Genomic DNA, 22,034 nt, shown 5'->3' on the forward strand with positions numbered 1-22,034 from the left:
ACACCCTCTGCTCCTTTGCTGCTAATCTCCTCACTGTGCCTCATTCTCGCCTGTCCCGCCGTCGACCCCCGGCCCACGTCATCCCCCTGGCCTGTAATGCCCTCCCTCTGCACATCCGCCATGCTAGCTCTCTTCCTCCCTTCAAAGCCCTACTGAGAGCTCACCTCCTCCAGGAGGCCTTCCCAGACTGAGTCCCCTCCTTCCTCTTCCCCTCCTCCCCCCCCATCCCCCTCGCCTTACCTCCTTCCCCTCCCCACAGCACCTGTATATATGTGTATATGTTTGTACATATTTATTACTCTATTTATTTTACTTGTACATATCTATTCTATTTATTTTATTTTGTTAGTATGTTTGGTTTTGTTCTCTGTCTCCCCCCTTCTAGACTGTGAGCCTGTTGTTGTGTAGGGACCGTCTCTATGTGTTGCCAACTTGTACTTCCCAAGCTCTTAGTACAGTGCTGTGCACACAGTAAGCGCTCAGTAAATACGATTGAATGAATGAATGAATGAATGAATGAACGGAGTCCTCGTTTGTAAACTGCCTGGATTGCATACACCTTGCTAGATTCTAAGCTCCGTGGAGGCAGGGTTCAGTCATGTCTTATGCTGTCAAATCATCTCCAACCCATAGCGACACCATGGGCTCCTCCCCCCAGAACGCCCCAAGTCCGCCTGCAATTGTTCTGTAGTGTGTCCATAGAGTTTTCTTGGTAAAAATATAGAAGTGGTTTACCATTGTCTCCTTCCACACAGTAAAACCTGAGTCTCCACCCTCGACTCTCTCCCCTGCCACTGCTGCCCAGCACAGGGGAGTCTTGACTAGTAGCAGATTGCCTTCCACTCACTAGCCACTGACTGAGCTAGAAATGGAATGGAATGGACAGGCCTCTGCTTGACTCTCAATCTATATATATAATATATTTACACATATCCCTTCCATTATGTTTTTAATGCTGCACATCCGCATTTAATGATCCGGTGTCATCTTATGCTGTCAAGTCAGGCCCTACTGAGAGCTCATCTCCTCCAGGAGGCCTTCCCAGACTGATCCCCTTCCTTCCTCTCCCCCTCCTCCCCTTCTCCACCCCCCCACCCTACCTCCTTCCCTTCCCCATAGCACCTGTAAATATGTATATATGTTTGTACATATTTATTACTCTATTTATTTATTTATTTATTTTACTTGTACATATCTATTCTATTTTATTTTGTTAGTATGTTTGGTTTTGTTCTCTGTCTTCCCCTTTTAGACTGTGAGCCCACTGTTGGGTAGGGACTGTCTCTATATGTTGCCAACTTGTACTTCCCAAGCGCTTAGTACAGTGCTCTGCACACAGTAAGCGCTCAATAAATATGATTGATTGATTGATCGACTGATTGACACTCCCTCCTGTAATTGAGACTGGTAGAGTACTGGAAACTCTCCAGGTGCAGCCCTGAGAGGGGACAGTCATGTGTACTATTTCTATTACCATCATCATCATCAGTGGTATTTATGGAGCACTTACTGTGTGCAGAGCATTGCACTAAGCACTTGGCAGAGTACGGTGCAGCAGAGTTGGTAGACACGTTCCCTATCCACATACTCTCCCAATTTCAGGGGCTCTTTGTTCAGAGCTCTGCAGAATGGAGGTACTCAATAGATACTTTTGATTGATTGCCAAGTCATCCTGTATCCCTTAATTATAATTGTAGCTGTAATTGTTCATCGTAATTCATTCAGTGGACCATGTGCAAAACAAACTCTTAAGTACTCCCCTGACCTATTAACTTCAGTTGGAAGTGCTGAACGTACTAAACTTATCCATCAGTCTCTAATTCTGTGCTTCCAAAGTTGGGGAATATTTTCCCCTTTCAGGCCTTTGAGGAAGTTCTTAGGGACTCCCAAGAAACTGAATGGCTTATTATGGCTCTTTATATATATATATAAGCATATATATATATATATTCATATGTGTGTGTGTATCTGTATTTAAAAACATAATGGAAGGGATATGTGTAAATATATATATATATATATATGCACATAACATAAGTGTTTTAACATATATACACACTTACGTTGTTTAGCTAAAATGTTTGCTCTCCCAGGTGTCCCTTTCTTTATTGAAATATATTAAACACCTATTTATTGCTTATTATTGCTCCAATTAACATTAATATAACCTCCTTCTCTTACTCTCCCCACCCTTTCGCTTTCCATTTTTTCTCCGTCCTGCCCTGCCACCTTCTAGTGGATCAAGGAAAAGTAGTTCGAGAACCACTGCCCTATTTTTCTGGCCCATTAAATTCCTCTCACTTTCTCCACAACAGGTCGTGGTGGTCGAGTCGGGACACACGGAGGCACCCTGTCATCATACATAGTCAAGAACATTGCCCTCGATAAGACGGACGACAGCAACCCACGCGAGGCCATTTTACGCCATGCGAAGGAGGCTGAGGATAACCCGTATTGGGTTGCACCAGCATACTCCAAGTAAGGACTTGGTTTTTAAAATGTCAGAACTGGCAGTGTTTAAAAAATGGTGTACTGTGTTTGATAATATGTGGAAGATATATTGGAGGCCAGCCCTCTTTTGATGGGGGAAAAGGGGTTGGGGGGGCTCATAATAATTTAAGTCTGGAAAACGGGAATTCCCCTTACAAACCAAATGCAAAGACACTGTTTAAAATGAGAAAAATCTCAGGTCATTGTAATTTACTTGACTGTGGAAGGTTTCAGAATTGTGTACCACATCCTTTTCTCTCAAACTGAAACTTGGTAGGAGCAAATTTTTTGTTCAAAACCATTGACTTCTTTCTATCCTCTGAGTTTGAAACAGTTCTTTTCTGTATTTATTCCTATCGTTAGGAGTTGATATGTATTTACTAACATCTCTATGTATACATTTCTTTTTATAGGTAGATATGGTTATGCCTGTAAATGTAATAATAATAATAATGATGGCATTTATTAAGTGCTTACTATGTGCAAAGCACTGTTCTAAGCGCTGGGGAGGCTACAAGGTGATCAGGTTGTCCCTCGGGGGCGCTCACAGTCTTAATCCCCATTTTACAGATGAGGTAACTGAGGCGCAGAGAAGTTAAGTGACTTGCCCAAAGTCACACAGCTGACAAGTGGCAGAGCCGGGATTTGAACCCATGACCTCTGACTCCAAAGCCCGGGCTCTTTCCACTGATCCACACTGCTTCTCGTATCTGAGCTCAGCACTGACCACGGCTAGTGGGGAGGTTGGGCTTTGGAGGAGCTTATTGGAAAAACCTCAAACTCAATCCCAACTCCCTTGGCTCAACTAGTAGAATTCATGAGTGCTTCCTGCACTAAATTATGTGGGTAGATATAAGGTAATCAGGTTGTCTCACATGGGCTCGCAGTCTTAATCCCCATTTTACAGATGAGGTAACTGAGGCCCAGAGAAGTGAAGTGACTGGCCCAAAGTCACACAGCTGACAAGTGGCGGAGCTGGGATTTGAACCCATGACCTCTGACTCCAAAGCCCAGGCTCTTTCCACTGAGCCATGCTCTATTCTGATTAGTGTAGCCTAGTGGAAAGTGTGCTTGCCCGGGAGTCGGAGGACCTGGATTCTCATCCCTGCTTTACCACTTGTTTGCTGTGTCACCTTGGACAAGTCAATTAACTTCTGTGCCTCAGTTACCTCATCCGTAAAATGAGAATTCAGTACCTGTCCTCCCGTCTACTTAGACTGTGAGCACCATGTGAGACAGGGGCTGTGTCCAACCTGATTATCTTGAATCTACACAGTGCTTAGTATAGTGTTTGGTACACAGCAAGTGCTTATCAAATACCACCTACATATAGAGAGAGACGTGTGATTGCACACATCTGTGCTCCCTTAAACTGATCTCCAGCTCACCAATGGTAACAGCACAAGAACATAGGAAATGGCATACTGACTCAAATCAGTGATCCCAACCAGTCAGTTAATAATAACAATAATAATAATAATAATAATAATTTCTGATGACTTGACACCTGTCCACATGTTTTGTTTTGTTGTCTGTCCCCCCTTCTAGACTGTGAGCCCGCTGTTGGGTAGGGACCGTCCCTATATGTTACCGACTTGTACTTCCCAAGCGCTTTGTACAGTGCTCTGCACACAGTAAGTGCTCAATAAATACGATCGAATGAATGAATATTTATTGAGTGCTTACTGGGTGCAGAGTACTGGACTTAAGCGCTTGGGAAGTCCAAGTCGGCAACAGAGAGAGACGGTCCCTACTAATTCCTGGGAGAGTACACTATAACAGACACATTCCCTAATAATAATAATGATGATGATGGCATTTATAAAGCACTTACTATGTGCAAAGCACTGTTCTAAGCGCTGGGGAGGTTACAAGGTGATGAGGCTGTCCCACAGGTGGCCCACAGTCTTAATCCCCATTTTATAGATGAGGTAACTGAGGCCCAGAGAAGTTAAAGTCACACAGCTGTACAGTCGGTGGAGCTGGGATTTGAACCCCTGACCTCTGACTCCAAAGCCCGTGCTCTTTCCACTGAGCCACAATGAGCCACAGTCCAGTATTCTGATTCCATTGGTGGAAACGAAGAATACTTGGAAGAAAAGGTTGCTGTATTTGTCATCCATCCCCATAGTTCGGGGTAAAATTTTCTAACTTTTCTCCCCTCTACTAACCCTGTACGGACCACTCGCCAGTGCTTTGATCTAAATCGTTCTTGAATTGGCCACTGTGAAGCCAAACCGGGTCACAGCAGCATGAGAAGCAGCGTGGCTTAGTGGCGAGAGCACGGGCTTGGGAGTCGGGATGTGGGTTCTAATCCCGGCTCCGCCACTTGTCTGCTGTGTGACCTTGGGCAAGCCACTTACCTTCTCTGTGCGTCGGTTACCTCACCTGTAAAATGGGGATAAAGAATGTGAGCCCCGCGTGGGACAACCTGACTACCTCAGCGTTTAGAACAATGCTTGGCACATAAAGCGCTTAACAAATACCATAATTGTTTTTGTCACAGGAATGAGTAGCCTAGGCAGTGCCACCTGTCATTTGTTTAGGAAAGGAATTCCTGCCCACTCTAGTCTCTCTTTTCTAGGATGACAGGCGTGATTTTAGTAAGAATTTGAAAGTGGGGAGAGTGGTGGTCTCTTAGATATGAAGGTATGTCGGATACAGAGAGGCCTTCCCTAATTAAGCCCTCTTTTCCCTGACTCCTTCTCCCTTCTGTGTCATCTAGACTGTGAGCCAGCTGTTGGGTAGGGACCATCTCTATGTGTTGCCAACTTGTACTTCCCAAGCGCTTAGTACAGTGCTCTGCACACAGTAAGCGCTCAATAAATACGATTGAATGAATGAATGAATGAAGGCAGGTCAGGGAGTTAGAGACCCCTAGGAAAATAGGGCCACACCAGCTCTAAGCCACAAACCATCCCAGCATCAATTTCAGAAGGAGGACTAACATGGAAGTCGAGTCACAACTGTTCTACACCCTCTATAAGCTACTTATTTTTGGTCTGATCCCTCTGATGGCAGTGGAAGAGGAAAGGAAAGGAGACAGTAGAGGTGGAAGGCAAAATCAATCAATCGTATTTATTGAGCGCTTACTGTGTGCAGAGCACTGTACTAGGCGCTTGGGAAGTACAAGTTGGCAACACATAGAGACGGTCCCTACCCAACAGTGGGCTCACAGTCTAGAAGGGGGAGACAGAGAACAAAACCAAACATATTAGCAAAATAAAATAAATAGACTAGATATGTACAAGTAAAATAAATAAATAAATAGAGTAATAAATACGTACAAACATATATACATATATGCAGGTGCTGTGGGGAAGGGAAGGAGGTAAGGCAGGCGGGATGGAGAGAGGGAGGAGGGGGAGAGGTAAGTGTGGGTGCTGGAGACTGGTTCCTCTGTGTATCCGGGGGACCAGCAAGTATAGAAAAGGGTATATACCTATATGTGTTCATATTTATCCTCCAATTCGAAGGGGTTGCTTTTCCACAAGAATACCAGAAAGTGGAAAGCGGACCCCAATTGCAATCGTACAATAGGCAAAAGAGAAAGAGTGTCGAACTAAATGATAAAAATGAGCTTAGGAACAAGGCATAAAAATGAAAGTGGTGCAAAAAAATGTACTGTATTGTATTAGTACAATCAATCAATCAATCAATCGTATTTATTGAGTGCTTACTGTGTGCAGAGCACTGTACTAAGCGCTTGGGAAGTACAAGTTGGCAACATATAGAAACAGTCCCTACCCAACAGTGGGCTCACAGTCTAAAAGGGGGAGACAGAGAACAAAACCAAACATACTAACAAAATAAAATAAATAGAATAGATATGTACAAGTAAAATAAATAAATAAATAGAGTCATAAATATGTACAAACATATACACATATACAGGTGCTGTGGGGAAGGGAAGGAGGTAAGATGGGGGGGTGGAGAGGGGGACGAGGGGAATGGGGAAGGATTCATTCATTCAATTGTATTTTATTTAGTAATAACAATAATGACGTTTATTAAGCGCTTACTACATGCAAAGCACTGTTCTAAGCACTGGGGAGGTTACAAGGTGATCAGGTTGTCCCTCGTGGGGCTCACAGTCTTAATCCCCATTTTACAGTTGAGGTAACTGAGGCCCAGAGAAGTGAAGTGACTTACCCAAAACCACATAGCTGACAATTGGCGGAGCCGGGATTTGAACCCATGACCTCTGACTCCAAAGCCGGGGCTCTTTCCTACTGAGCCACGCTGCTTCTCAGAGTACAGTACTCTGCATATAGTAAGTGGTCAGTAAATGCCACTGGTTGATATATACATAGTGCTAAGGTGATTGATGGGTTGGCATAACTGGGAAGGCAGAAATTAATCTTGGAGGATGAGGTTTTGAAAGTGGGGAGGATATGATTTGGCAGTTTGAAGGGGGAGGTGACAAGGAAGAGTTGCTTTGCCTCAACCCATGAGGGCAGAGTGATCTAGTGGCTAGAGACCGCTAATCCCACTCGATTCTAGTCCCGGCCTCATCACTTGTCTGCTGTGTGACCTTGGGCAAGTCACTTCACTTCTCTGGACCTCAGTTACCTCATCTGTCAAATGGGGAGTACTGTTGTGAGCCCCATGTGGGACACGGAATGTGTCCAACCTAATTAGCTTGTATCTAATTCCAGCACTTATTACCGTGTCTGGCACAGAGTAAGCACTTAAAAATTACCATAAAAACAAGCAAAACAAAAAATACAGTGGCTCAGAGCCCCAGATCTTAATGCCCCTGGAGATGTCACCCCTGCCCCGCCCTCGTTAAAGGAGCAGAGGAGATTAAAACTTTCCAAGCGCTTAGTACAGTACTTTGTACACAGCAAGCGCTCAATAAATACGATCGAAAGAATGAATGAATAAATTAAAAGCCCTGAGATTAGCTCAGATGTGGCACCACTTCATGCCAGACCCCAAAATTCGTGCGCTGGGCTCCTTGCTGCAAACAAAGCAACTCCTTCTCGCCACTCAAAGACATGAGGTGTGGAGAAGATAAAAAGGCACCTTTCCTAATTTTAAAGCATTGGGGAGATTGTGGCAGAATGTTGTTCTCAATCTGTCTGCCCCCTTCCTTTCTTTCAATCGTATTTATTGAGCGCTTACTGTGTGCAGAGCATTGGGTGGGGGGAAATGTAACAGTAAATAGACACATTCCCTACCCACAAGGAGCTTACAGTCTAGAGGGATAATGGTATTTGTTAAGCACTTACTGTGTGCCAGTGCTGGGGTTGATACAAGTAAATGGAGCCACCCATGCTCTCTCCCTCCTTCCACATCCCTGTTCTCTCCCCGACCATACTCATTCATTCATTCATTCATTCAATTGTATTTACTGAGCGCTTACTGTGTGCAGAGCACTGTACTAAGCGCTTGGGAAGTGCAAGTTGGCAACATATAGAGATGGTCCCTACCCAACAGTGGGCTCACAGTACTCCCAAGCACCTCCTCCTCAGTAACACTATCTGACACCTCACCCCTTCCCCTCATCCCTACCCATTTTATCCTCTCCCCCCCACAACCCTCCCCACTTCAAATCTCCCTTCCACTCTGGTTTGTGGAACCATGGTCCTATCATAAATTAACTTCCCTTCATCTGTGTCCTACTCATTTAACTTTCACCCGTGCCAATGCCTCCTCTCTCTCTCTCTCTCTCTCTCTCTCTCTCTCTCTCTCTCTCTCTCTCTCTCTCTCTCACTATCTCTCCCTCTCTCTCCCTCTCTCTAATATTATCATTATTGTACCTGATAGGCACTTACTATTGACCAAGCACTGTTCTAAATGCTGGGGTAGATATAAGATAAGCTGGTTGGGCACAGTCTCTTCTGCACATGGGGCTCATACTATGAATCCCCATTTTACAGATTAAGTAACTGAGGCCCAGAGAAGTGAAGTGACTTGCCCAAGGTCACACAGCAGACTTGAGAAGCAGCGTGGCTCAGTGGAAAGAGCACGGGCTTTGGAGTCAGAGGGCATGGGTTCAAATCCCGGCTCCGCCAAGTGTCAGCTGTGTGACTTTGGGCAAGTCACTTCACTTCTCTGGGCCTCAGTTACCTCATTTGTAGAAAATGGGGATTAAAACTGTCAGCCCCCTGTGGGACAACCTGATCACCTTGTAACCTCCCCAGCACTTGGAATAGTGCTTTGCACATAGTAAGTGCTTAATAACTGCCATTAATAATAATATTATTATTATTATGTGGCAGAGTCAGGATTGGAACCCGTGTCCTTCTTTCTCCCAGGCCTGTGCTCTATCCACCAAGCCAAGCTACTTCTACTGTAGCCTGTGTGCATACACAGGCTCTCTCTCTGTTCTCTCACCCTCCTCCCTCTCCCTCTCCTCCCTCTTTGTCTTCCTTTTAATCTCATATTTTCACCTTTACCACCCACTACAGCTGCTAGTGGCACAGTGGAAAGAGCTCAGGCTTTGGAGTCAGAGGTCATGGGTTCAAATTCCGACTCCACCAATTGTCAGCTGGGTGACTTGGGGCAAGTCACTTCAGTTCTCTGGGCCTCAGTTACCACATCTGTAAAATGGGGATTAAGACTGTGAGCTCCCCCATGGGACAACCTGATCACCTTGTAACCTCCCCAGTGCTTAGTGTAGAGCTTTGCACATAGTAAGTGCTTAATAAATGCCATCATCATTATTATTATTATTATTATTATCATCTTCTACCCTCCTGATCCCACCTCTGCATTCCGTGTGGATTTTGATGGCTTTCTCACCTTTCTACCCTCCCTTCACCATCTCTGATTCTTTGGGTTTTCAGCCAATGTGTTGATGAGCCCTCTGACTTCCAGCCCCTCCAGCCAACTTTTCCAGCTCCTTACTTCCCAACTCTGCCTTCCACAGGCACAAATCCCACCAAATTTTCATTTCTGAAGCTTTCTGAAACCTCTTTGCCCCACTGACGATAACATTGAAACCATCAAGCATGAATTCCCCAAAGTCCACCCATGTCTTCCTCCTCATGCCAAGAACTAAATCCAATCTGATGCCCTTGTAGCTACCCCAGTGCTTTGCCCATGGTAAGTACTTAAGAAATAATAATAATAAGTTTTTATGAAATGGGACCAACTCCAACTTATGGGTGTTGAGTACAATCAAATAGCTCTTTCTAGTACAGGACAAAGGAAGATTCATGACTTATTGTGCTTCAGCAAGGGCTAATCAGATTTCTTCTCCGACCGACCCCAGACTTCTGTACCCTATCGCTTTGCTTTCATCTTTCAAAAGCCCCCAAGTTCGTTGACCAACATTTACTGAGGCCTGTTAAGTTCATGGCACTGTACAAGGCACTGAAATATATGTTAACCCGCATTGGAATGCAATTTCTCTTGCATTCACCTGCTGGAGTATCCTGCTTACTGCCAAATGGCAAAGTGTTTGAAGGGAAGCTAGTATTTAAAAGGATCTTTCTGTAAAGGTCAGTGTAATTGAGAGTGTGTGCCTGCTTGTTTTTCTTTTCATCGAAACATCGACTTAGTAGACGTGACTTCTTTTTTGAAAGCGTAACTCTGTATCCTTTCAGCGCAGGGTATAAAAGAGATGCACACCTTAATTTTCAAACAGTACTAACGATAAGAGCATTTGACTCCCTTTAATTTCATCCACTGCCTATTAGATTTCACTCCCGACACCGGCAACGAAATAGGCATGAAAGTTTTAAAACACAGCAGGATCCCAGAAGGCTCTCATTCAGCTGCACATGGGCAGATTTAGTTACAGTTTCTTGTTAAAAGATTTTGCGGGAGGAAGAAAAAAAAACTCGCTGGCCAGGAATTGGGCAGGATGTAGGTCCAGAATGCGATTAGCTGACACACCAGACAGGGATATATCTGTGTGTGGGAGCTTGGGTGACAGCCAGCAGCCTGCCAGCTTGACAGCTTTGTCAGTGATGTTCAGTTTCCTTGCCAGACAAACCACCGTTATCACTTGTTCAGAAAATTGTAATTTTTAGATTTTTGGCTCGGTCTAATTTCGAGCATGCGCATTTTAAATCCAGATAATTACCAACAAGGAGGGTGTTTGAAGTAGGTCACAATAGAGTTTGATATGAGTAGGACATCCTGCACATACACTAAACATATCCATGCCTTGGGTAGATAAATATTTATTCATTCATTCAGTTGTATTTATTGAGCGCTTACTGTGTGCAGAGCACTGTACTAAGCGCTATGTATGGGGAGAGACATATACAGTATTATAGTAATAAGTAATAATTGTGATATCTGTTAAGTATTTACTACGTGCCAAATACTGTACTAAGCACTGGGGTAGGAACAAGATAATCAAATCCCACAAAGGGCTCTCAGTATAATAATAATAATGGCATTTGTTAAGCACTTACTATGTACAAAGCACTGTTCTAAGTGCTGGGGGGGATACAAGGTAATCAGGTTGTCCCACTTGGGGCTCACAGTCTTCATCCCCATTTTACAGATGAGGTAACTGAGGCTCCGAGAAGTTAAGTGACTTGCCCAAGGTCACACAGCAGACATGTAGTGGAGCCGGGATTCGAACCCATGACCTCTGACTCCAAAGCCCGGGCTCTTTCCACTGAGCCAAGCTGCTTCTCTGTCTAAGCAGTCCAAGCAGGAGGGACTCACTCTAAGAGGCAGAGGGAAGAAGTGCACTTAACACCTGTTTTACAAATGAGGAAACATACAGAAGGAGGTTGCTTATCACCATATTTTCTAATGCATTAACCAATTATTCTGACAAGATAACATATTCTTTAGCCTAGAAAAGTGACATGTTTAACTATTGAAATCAATAACTGGAACCAAAAGAGAAGGTCACAGCCTTCTCTTAACCAGCATTGATGTACATTACTTGGCATAATAATAATCATGGCATTTGTTAAGTACTGGTGCCAAATACTGTATAGAGTGCTGGGGTAGATACAATGGTATTTTTTTGTTAATAATAATAATAATGGTATTTGTTAAGTGTTGTGTGCCATGCACTGTTCTAAGTGCTGGAGTAGATACAGGGTAATCAGGTTGTCCCACCTGGGGCTCACAGTATTAATCCCCATTTTACAGATGAGGTAACTGAGGCACAGAAGGTTAAGCGCTTACTATGTGTCCAAATCTGTTCTAAGTGCTGGGTTAGGTATAAGTTAATTAGGGTGGACCAGTTCCCTGTCCCTCATGATGCTCGTAGTCTAAGAGAGCTCACAGTAAAATGTTTGTAGGGGTGTAATCATTTATACACTTGTTTGTTGGGGACTGTGTGAATGTTTTCTCTTTGGGGTGAAAGAAAAAATCCAGATTGAGGAACAGACTGTCCTGTGTTGAGCAAACAGGAGGCAGAGAGTTATTGATGTACTAGCATCAAAAAATCTCAATAAATTGAGGCATTGATGACGCATCAGGAAAAGGCAGAGAGCAAGAATGTTTTTCTGTGTATTTACTTTGTTGAGCTAAGCCAACATTTGAGACAAGGTACATTCATACAAATTGGAAAAAAAAAACACTTTTCTCTTTGCGAACTGTGCCAACTATCACAGTATATTTTAATACTATTTTACCAACAAATATAAAATAATTGTGGTAAAAGTGAAATGTAGATACACACATCTAATATATTACCGTAAAATATGAAAAACCAGTATACATGTCTCTTAAAATAATTGATATTAACTATTCTAATAGTTGCACAAGACTCCTCTAAGTTTAGCATTTTGAACCACAGGAATGTGTAGTTTATAAAAACAACCTAAACAGAGCTTCGTTATCTCTATGCATCCTGAAAACATTTGCTTTCCTAAAATCTGATAGTATTATGGTGTCACTCTAACTTGTTTCCCCTCTTAGTGATCAGACATCTTATTTGGCATCTTATTTGTTCGTTTCTACTCCTACAAATATCTTTGGAGATTGTGATTTCTTAACTGTTCCATTCTCCTCACCCCCAGTCTGCCCTCAAGACCTCCCTTATATGGCTCAGAGTAAATATGTCCTCCTAATGTGACCGGGATTTGTTTATCTATTTTCCAAAATATTATGTATTCATTTCCTGAGGAAAAGAGAAAATTCTTTATCTGAAAAAGTCATACTGTTCCTTTCGTCTTTTCAGTCCTTCTGATTTTTTAAAAGTTAGGTTTTTCTTGCTGTCCAGAAGAACAGAAGCGACTATTTAAACCAGAATCTTTTTGTTGATCTCTTTCTTTAATCTTAATAATTCTGGGATTGTGATGGCTAGGTTAGGGTTCAGCTGAGCCTGATTCATTCTAATAGGGTTAACAAGTGTGTCAGATTATCAAGTCATGGCTGTAATTGACTTTGCACTTTGAGGTTTTCCTTTATAATAAACAATGGGCCTCAAGCCAAGAGATCCTGTGGTTTATATTCACATACTTTTGACTAAATAATACAAGTCATTCCCCCCCCAAACCCCATATTCATGTCATTAGCCTGAAGCCAGCTTTATTCTTTGTGAATGAATCATATCAGATGAGTAATAATAATTAAAAAGAGTTTGACCGGTGGACTTTGTTACGTCTGAAAACATTTTGGCTGTTTCAATCAGGGTTGAAATCCTAAAAAGAAATTACTATAGAAGACCTAGGTTAAAGCTTAGTCAGGAAAGGGATAAATGCTTTTTATAAGGACTATTTAGACTTCTTGTGACATTTTCAACTGCCCCAAGGACAGTGAGATGCTTTTTAGAACAGGGTGAAAATATTTGTTAATTAGTTGCTCTCTGTATAAAATTCACTGGATAGGAATGCTGAAGCTCTGATTTGATAAGGTTTTTGTAGACTTCTTTCATTTTTATGAAAAACTGCTTCCACAAGGCAAGCCTACATTTTTAATAGAAAAGCTAATAATATATAATATTTCAAAATAGGCAGTGTTAAAAATTCTGCTAGTGCATGGAAATAGGGGTTCATAACTCCAGAAATCAGTTTAATTGATCCAGAATTGGCCATAATAAAGCATTAATTCAAAAAAATCCTAGCACCCGCTAATTTAAAAGACGATCATTAATGCTAAAAAAAACTTTTCTGCTGCCTGAGTGTTTAATAGTATAGCTTAACGATCTGTTAGATTTCTTACTGGCTAGCACCAACAGTGAAGATGATGACATTTAATCTGCTCTGACTGTTTCTTGGTAACTGTAGTAAACAGTTTGACACACACAGGCAAGTTGAAATATTTACTATTTCTGAAATCCGTTCAGCAAAACAGGAGAGCGCTGTTGCGTGACATAAGCATCAGCATCTGAGTTTCAGTTTTAAAACAATCCAGAAAGAGAGGCAGATCCTTGGAGGAGAATAGTTGCTCCTCAGGCTGGAAAATAAACATTGTAGCTAGAAAGAGTAAATGCCAACTGGATGGCTTATTCACCAATTATGTGCTACCGTGAAACGCATCTCACCGCCAAGAATACCCATTGAGTCCCCCAAATAGGCTAGGCTGTGTGAGGCAGAGGGGGCCCCTTCTCCCCTCAAGAAAATTACACTCCATTTAGGCGCCAGAAGAATTGGTTTAGATGTGTTCTCTTCCTCCTGTCTCCCGGTGATGGGATTATTTTTCCCTGTTTAAAGGAAAACACTGGTTTAGGTGAGCAGGGAGCTCTCATGACCCTGTTTTCCCAGGCAGCCGTCTTTCTTGTCTCCTTGAGATCCTAATAATGGTATTTGTTAAGCACTTACTATGTGCAAAGCACTGTTCTAAGCGCTGGGGAGGTTACACGGTAATCAGGTTGTCCCACGAGGGGCTCACAGTTTTAATTCCCATTTTACAGATGAGGGAAGTGAGGCCCAGAGAAGTTAAGTGACTTGCCCAAAGTCACACAGCTGACAGTTGGCAGAGCCGGGATTTGAACCCATGACCTCTGACTCCAAAGCCCACGCTCTTTCCACTGAGGCACGCTGCTTATCCTACAGCATGACCTGCTCAGTTGTCTGCGTAGGGTCTCCCTTGGCCTGTGAAATGCACATATACACGCTGCTTGCTTGTGATGCTACGCGACTGGAGATGTGAGGAACAGGAAACGTGGAGATGGAGGTTTGGAGGGAATAAGGAGGAAGAAAAAAGACAGAAAGGGCCACACAGTGCTTAGCAAACTTTCTAATGGAGGTGATCTAGGGAGGAACAATGGACATTTTTCAGAGTATTGAGACTCTGGGGGACGTGTCCAGTGTTTGACGATGTAGGAGATGTAGTGTGCCTGTATCCATTTCTTCAGCCAGCGATTGAATCTCCTTAGACCTTGATGCTTGAGGGTAAGTGAATATTGTAATGCAATCCATTCCTGGTATGGAGTGGTCACTGCTAGCACATGGAAGGGAAAGTCTTCCAAGGACAACCATTAAAACTGGACACCTGCCCTCAAAAGCAGGCAAAACCTCAGAGCCCAGGCAGCTTCATTAGCATTGAATACATTTAGAAGAGGAATGAACATCTGTTTTTTTTCCCCCCCATGATATTTTCAGAGTTATGGTATTCATTAAACACTTACTGTGTAAGATGATCAGATCAGACACAGTCCCTTATGGGGCTCACAGTCTAAGTGGGGGCAGACAGGAAGATGGAACAGCAACAGTGAAAAACAAAACAATAGTGAATTTCAAAATTAACAATCCAAGTGGTCTAGTGGAAAGAGCATGGGCTTGAGAGCCAAAGGACCTGGGTTCTAATTCCAGCTCTGTCAAATACTTGCTCCTTGACCTTGGGCAAATCACTTAACTTCTCTGCACCTCAGTTTCCTCAGCTGTTAATAATAAATAATAATGGTGGTATTTGTTAAGTGCTTACTATGTGCGAAGCACTGTCCTAAACATTGGGGGGATACAAGGTAATTAGGCAGTCCCACACTGGGCTCATAGTCTTAATCCCCATTTTACAGATGAGGTAACTGAGGCACAGAGAAGTTAAGTGACTTGCCAAAGTCACACAGCTGACAAGTGGCGGAGCCGGGATTAGAACCCATGACCTCTGACTCCCAAGTCCGGGCTCTTTCCACTGAACCACACTGCTTAAGTGGGGATTCAGTACCTGTTCTGCTTCCGTAGCTGTGAGCCTCATTTGGGATAGGGACTGGGTCTGGCCTAATTGACCTGTATTAATAATAGTAATAATTGTGGTATTTGGTAAACACTTACTACGTGTCAGGCACTGTATTGAGCACTAGGATGGATACAAGCTAATCAGGTTGGACACAGTCGCTGTCCTACGTGGGGCTCACAGTCTCTATCCCCATTTTACAGATGAGGGAACGGAGGCAGAGAGAAATGAAGTGACTTGCCCAAGGTCACACAGCAGACAAGTGGCAGAGCCGGAATTAGAACCCATGACTTTCAGGCTCCCAGGCCTCTGCTCTATCCACTTAGTCATGCTGCTTCTCTCCAGTGCTTAGAACAATATTTGATTTATACTAAGTGCTTAACCAATATTACTATTATTTTTATCATTGTTATTACTAATAAATATAACAGATTTGGTAGACACATTCCCTGTCCACAATGAGCTAATTCATTCATTCATTCAATCGTATTTATTGAGCGCTTACTGTGTGCAGAGCACTGTACTAAGCGCTTGGGAAGTACAAGTTGGCAACTTATAGAGACAGTCCCTACCCAACAGCGGGCTCACAGTCTAGAAGCGGGAGACAGACTGGTCTAGAGGGAGAGTAGAGGAGAAGAGGAAATGAAGGTAACAGGGAAGAACATTGATTTTTGGTCGTCGGTCCTTTTACTAGCTTATTTTACTGCCAGTTCCATGGAAAATAGTATAGCTCGTTTTACCAGGCCTCCTTTGGCCCATTCAGCCATCCAACTTAGGACTGATGGGTTCGGCGGACTAAAAATTGGCTTCACAAATGTATTTGAGGAGGGGCTGGAGAGGGGAGAGAAGAGGAGCAGCGGAAATCGGGAGACTTGTACAAATTCCACTTTATCCAACATCCAAGAAAATAATCCAGTGTGTGGCCAGAAGGGCCTCTGCCCTGATGATCCCGTTAGCAGAGGCCTGGGAATCTTTTTCTTGGCTCTGGAGGCAAAGGGGATTTTTGGACTAGGTTTCAAATATTTTCCAACATGAAAGTATTTTTTCTCCTCTAGGCCCTGCTGTATAATTTTTACTATATTCTTCCCCCAAAGTCTTCATTAGATGGTGCAGTTTTTGAGCATCAGTTTCCTCATCTGGGAAATCATCGCATCTCCCCACCCCACAACTCACAAGGCTCTTTATCAGGAATAAAGATAAAATGAAGAAACAATTTTAAGGCAATAGCTAACTATTTAAATGTTACCTTCCTGATCAGGTCTGGGTTTCCATTCCTGGATCTCCAGCGTTGGGCTTTCTAAGGGAACAATTAGGAGCAATCCCAGGAGTCTGGTAGCTTGGAGTGGCTCTGGGAAGCCCCAGGAAGCCTCATTTTCCCTTTTTCCTCCCTGCTCTCCATTCCCCCAGCAGCCTCTGTTTGGCCCTCAAAATTAGGGAGTTGCAAACAATTGCCCCAACACTCTTGCAGAGTTTGTTGTGGCTTAAATGTGATTTCCCTCTGCCTGGTATTAGAGCTGTCAAAATTCCCTGAGGGAACTAGCAGGAGAAGATAGGGGATATGTATGTGTGTCTATAGTCTATACTGTTAGTGCTGGGTTTTTTTTCAAGTATTTGTTAAGCGTTTACTCTGTGTCAAACCCTGTTCTAAGCACTGGGGTAGATGCAATTTAACCAGGTCCAGCACAATCCCTGTCCCACGTGGGGCTCACAGTCCAAGTAGGAGGGAAGACAAGTATTGAATCCCAGTTTTACAGTTGAGGGAAATGAACTTGCCTAAAGTCATCCAGAGAAGTTAAATGACTTGCCTAAACTCACCCAGCAGGGGAAGTGGCAGAGTCAGGATTAGAACCCAGATCCTTTGACTCCCAAGTGTGCTCTTTCCACTAGGCCATGCTGCTTCCCTTGTGTTTCATTCACCAATCCAGTTATTAGCAGCTCCCTGAGCAGATGTAATTCTGCAGGTTGTTCTTTCTGTTTTTAAAATTTTGGTCTTTGGGCCCGTGTTCGATTCTCACAGAGAAGTCTTACAGTATAAAAGGGAAGCAAGTCCAACTTGAACATTTCTAAAGGGCAGCTCAGAGACCTTAGGTATAGGCCAGGACTTCATTCGAGGTAAAGGAATTAAAGATGAAGTTCCACATGGAAAGTTTGGGCCTGAGGCAAGACTCAAAGGACATTAACAAGAGTTGTGGATGGAGGTTAGCCCAGGGGTAGTGAGGTACTACAAAATGTCCAGCCAAAGCTGTAGGATTTTCTCATTCTCCTTAACTTTGAATGAAGGTGCAGATTAAGGCCCTGGAGAGTGCTGGTATTGTTATATAAATCCATCAGTCATCTTTATTGAGTGATCACTGTGTGCAGAGTACTGTACCAAGCGCTAGGGAGAGTACAGTATAGCAGGATATAACAGACACATTGCCTGCCCACTATGAGTTAACAGTCTAGAGGGGGAGATTAATATAAATAAATACATTGTGGATATGTACATAGCATATGGATAAAGGGAGCAAGTCAGGGTAACAGAAGGGAGAGAAAGGAAAGGAAAGAAAAGGAAAAGACTTAATCAGGGATGGCCTTGGCTCATTCTATCCCACCTGGGTTACTGCATCAGCCTCCTTGCTGACCTCCCAGCCTCCTGTCTCTCCCCACTCCAGTCCATACTTCACTCTGCTGCCTGGATCGTTTTTCCACAAAAAGGTTCAGTCCATGTCTCCCCACTCCTCAAGAAACTCCAGTGGTTGCCCATCCACTTCCACATCAAACAAAGACCCCTCACCATTGACTTTAAAGCACTCAATCACCTCGTCCTTTCCTAACTCACCTGGCTACTCTCCTTCTACAACCCAGCCCACTTTGCTCCTCTAATGCCAACCCTCTCACTGTGTCTCAATCTCTCCTATCTTGCCACCGACCCCTAGCCCAGGTTCTGCCTCTGGCCTGTAATGCCCTTCCTCCTCAAATCCAACAGACAATTATTCTCCCCCCTTCAAAGCCTTACTGAAGGCACATCTCCTCCAAAAGGCCTTCCCAGACTAAGCCCCCCTTTCCTTTTCTCCCCTTTCTGTATCACCCTGACTTGCTCCCTTTGTTCATCCCCAAGTCATTGTGGGCAGGGAATCTGTTTATTGTTGTTTTGTACTCTCCCCAGCGCTGAGTACCATGCTCTGCACACCGTAAGTGCTCAATAAATACAGTTGAATGAATGAATGAGGAGATGTGCTTTCAGTAAGTCTTTGAAGGGGGAGAGAGTAACTTTCTGGCAGATATGAAGAGGGAGGGCGTTTCAGGCCAGAGGCGGGATCTGGCCGAGAGGTCGGCCGCTAGATAGACCTGAATTGAGGTACAGTGAGTAGGGTAGCATTAGAAGCAGCGTGGCTCAGTGGAAAGGGCACGAGCTTTGGAGTCAGAGGTCATGGGTTCAAATCCCGGCTCCGCCGCTTGTCACCTGGGTGACTTCGGGCAAATCACTTAACTTCTCTTTGCCTCAATTACCTAATCTGTAAAATGGGGATTGAAACTGTGAGCCCCAAGTGGGACAACCTGATCACCTTGTATCCTCCCCAGCGCTTAGAACAGTGCTTTGCACATAGTAAGCGCTTGACAAATATCATTATTATTATTATTATTATTGAGGAGCAAAATGTGTGGATGGAGTTGTAGTAGGAGAATAGCGAGATGAGGTCGGAGGGAGCAAAATGAGTGCTTAAGAAGTTATAGACTTCTCATTAGCTGTCTTGATGGTCTGAACTGAACTGGAGGCAGGAAGCTAAGTTAAAGTAATCAAAAATGGTAAATGTATTCCTAGAGCTGTCACACAGTTTCTAAAAAGATAGCTGATTTATTACAAGGAAAATGTAAGTGTACTTGCGAGCGGTTGTTTAAGTTAGAGCTTTCCTGAAAGTACCTCCAACCTGAGTACTAGGAAGGAATTTCAGTCAATCGGGAATGTCAACAAAGCAAAGCCAGATTTCATCTGAAGATCATTTTATTTATTATGCTGCAGTAGGGCCTCTCTTAAAATGGTCTATGGGTTAAGCCTGCCAGAAACCACACTGTCATTTTTCTTTCATTTGCTGGCACTTTCTCATACCAGGAAGAGATTTATTTTTAAAAATCAACCAAATCTGAAAATGGTAATCAGGTGTTTTAATAATGTTTTTAAAAATACTCTGCTTTTTCATTTATTCATTCCTAAGACTGAAAATGTAACCAGACATTGTCATTTTCATAATTCGTTTCCCTAAATATTTCTGTTTACTGTAAGCACTTAGTAAATCCTACTATTACTACTACCACGAGTTATTTAATGATTAATATTTAACGATTCAAAGGCAACAGATTAATGAAGTAATTTCTTGCCAGTCAGTCAGTGATATTTATTTTGTGCTGTCTGTGGAGAGTATAACTGAAGAAAAACACATGGCCTGTGGTAATGGGGGAGACTGGCAGACATACATTATTTACAAGTAAAGGGAACAGGAGGATAAGAAAGAGGAAACAACAGGTAGTAGCGTGAGTGTCAGGATGAAATAGCTGAATATTAAATGAATGTACAATTGGGCATTCGTACGTTATTATCAAGTGTCATTGAATTGTTTCCGATTTGTAGCGGCACTATGGATATATTTTCTCCAGAAAGTCCTGTCTTCTGCCCTAGTCCGTAACCTTTCTAACAGTTCTTCCATTATTGTTGTTATGTCTCCATCCATTTAGCTGCTGGTCTGCCTTTTCCACGTTTTCTCTGGACTTTTCCTAGCATTAGTGTCTTCTCCAGAAAAGTAGTCCTCCCGGTTATATGTTCGAAATATGTTGATCCAAGTCGAGTCATTTGACCTTCCAAAGACCACTTTGAGGGACTCATACATATATGTGTGCTGAGGACGGGTGCACTAAGGGAAGTTGTTGGGTTAGTCTGATGGGTTGTTGGAAATGAAAGAAGTCTGCCTGGAGGGGGAGGGAGTTTAGGAAGGTTTTGAAGATGGAGAGAACTGGGCCTGGTGGATTTGGATGGAGACAGGTGGCAGGGAGGAGGAGGAGTGATTCATTCATTCATTTAATCATATTTATTAAATGCTTACTGGGTGCAGAGCACTGTACTAAGCACTTGGAAAGTATAATTCAGCGACAAATAGAGGCAATCCCTACCCAACAACGAGCTCACAGTCTAGAAGGGGGGAGACAGACAACAAAACAAAACAAAGCAAGTAGACAGGCATCAATAGCGTCAATATGAATAAATAGAATTGTAGATATATGCATATCATTAATAAAATAAATAGAATAATAAATATCTACATATACGTGAGTGGGGCGGGGAAGGGGGTAGAGTAGAGCAGAGGGAGGGAGTCGGGGTGATGGGGGGGAGGAGGAGCAGAGGAAAAGGCGGGCTCAGTCTGGGAATGATGATGATGATGATGGCATTTATTAAGCACTTACTATGTGCAAAGCACTGTTCTAAGCGCTGGGGAGGTTACAAGGTAATCAGGTTGTCCCACGAGGGGCTCACAGTCTTAATCCCCATTTTACAGATGAGGTAACTGAGGCACAGAGAAGTTAAGTGACTTGCCCAAAGTCACACGGCTGACAACTGGGGGAGCCGGGATTTGAACCCATGACCTCTGACTCCAAAGCCCGTGCTCTTTTCCACTGAGCCACGCTGAACAAGGAATTAGAGCTGGAAGAGTAGAGAGTGAGATGCAGTTATAAAGTAAGCTTGGAGCTCAGGAAGAATGAAGAATTAAGAATAACAGGCAGAATGCACCAATAAGTAGGATGGAAAAAAAAAAACTGGTAGGGAGCCTAGGATCTTAATAAACAACTTGTGGGTACGCTAAAAAAAAAAAAGGAATGAATGATTAAATGACTGATTTTTTTTTCCCCCTTCTACTTCATCTTTCGTTTTAGGACCCAGCCCAAAACTGTTTTCGCAGAAGTAGAGCTAGATGATGAAGAAGCCAAGAATGAGCCAGAATGGAAAAAGCGAAAAATTTGAAGAATCTGGTTTGTAGGGTGTTGGTAGACGGAAGTGGGAGATTGTGGGCAACATGTTTTGTTTTTTAACCTCATTAGAAAATAAACAAGTATTTATAACAGGTTTTGTCTTTTGCTCTGTGGGGTTGATTGCTGGGATTGCAGCAGTTTGTTAAGGATGTTGCCCTGGAAATCGTAGTGCCTGTTTTATAGTTAAATATTAAGTATGTCATAAATGACTTATATTTCACTACCCTCATTTATAGAATTCAATTCTTATTTTAAAATAAAAAACAATTTTAACGTACGCTGTCAGTGTTCCCTGCATCCTGTATTCACCTATCCCTCAGCCCCACAGCATTTAGGTGCATATCCATAATTTTTATTAGTGTCTCTCTCCCCTCTCTAGACTATAGGCTCAGTGTGGGCAGGGAACATTTCTACCAATTCTGTTATATTTTACTCTTCCAAGCGCTAAGTACAGTGCTCTACGCACAATAAGCACAAAAGCAGTGGAGAAGTAAGAAGCA

General features: G+C 43.1%; 1 protein-coding gene across 1 annotated transcript in view; it reads left to right on the forward strand.

The window, feature by feature from the left end:
- The window catches only part of WDR70 (WD repeat domain 70), a 462,347-nt gene extending 440,543 nt beyond the window's left edge, over nucleotides 1-21,804 (forward strand). Inside the window, 2 exon segments of the mRNA XM_038743389.1 lie at nucleotides 2,316-2,478; nucleotides 21,439-21,804. Of these exon segments, the coding sequence (XP_038599317.1) occupies nucleotides 2,316-2,478; nucleotides 21,439-21,526 (251 nt within the window). The 3' untranslated portion in view covers nucleotides 21,527-21,804.
- Nucleotides 21,805-22,034: the final 230 nt, after the last annotated feature.

The sequence above is a fragment of the Tachyglossus aculeatus genome, chromosome 3, assembly GCF_015852505.1.
Source record: "Tachyglossus aculeatus isolate mTacAcu1 chromosome 3, mTacAcu1.pri, whole genome shotgun sequence".
NCBI classification, from domain to species: Eukaryota; Metazoa; Chordata; class Mammalia; order Monotremata; family Tachyglossidae; genus Tachyglossus; species Tachyglossus aculeatus.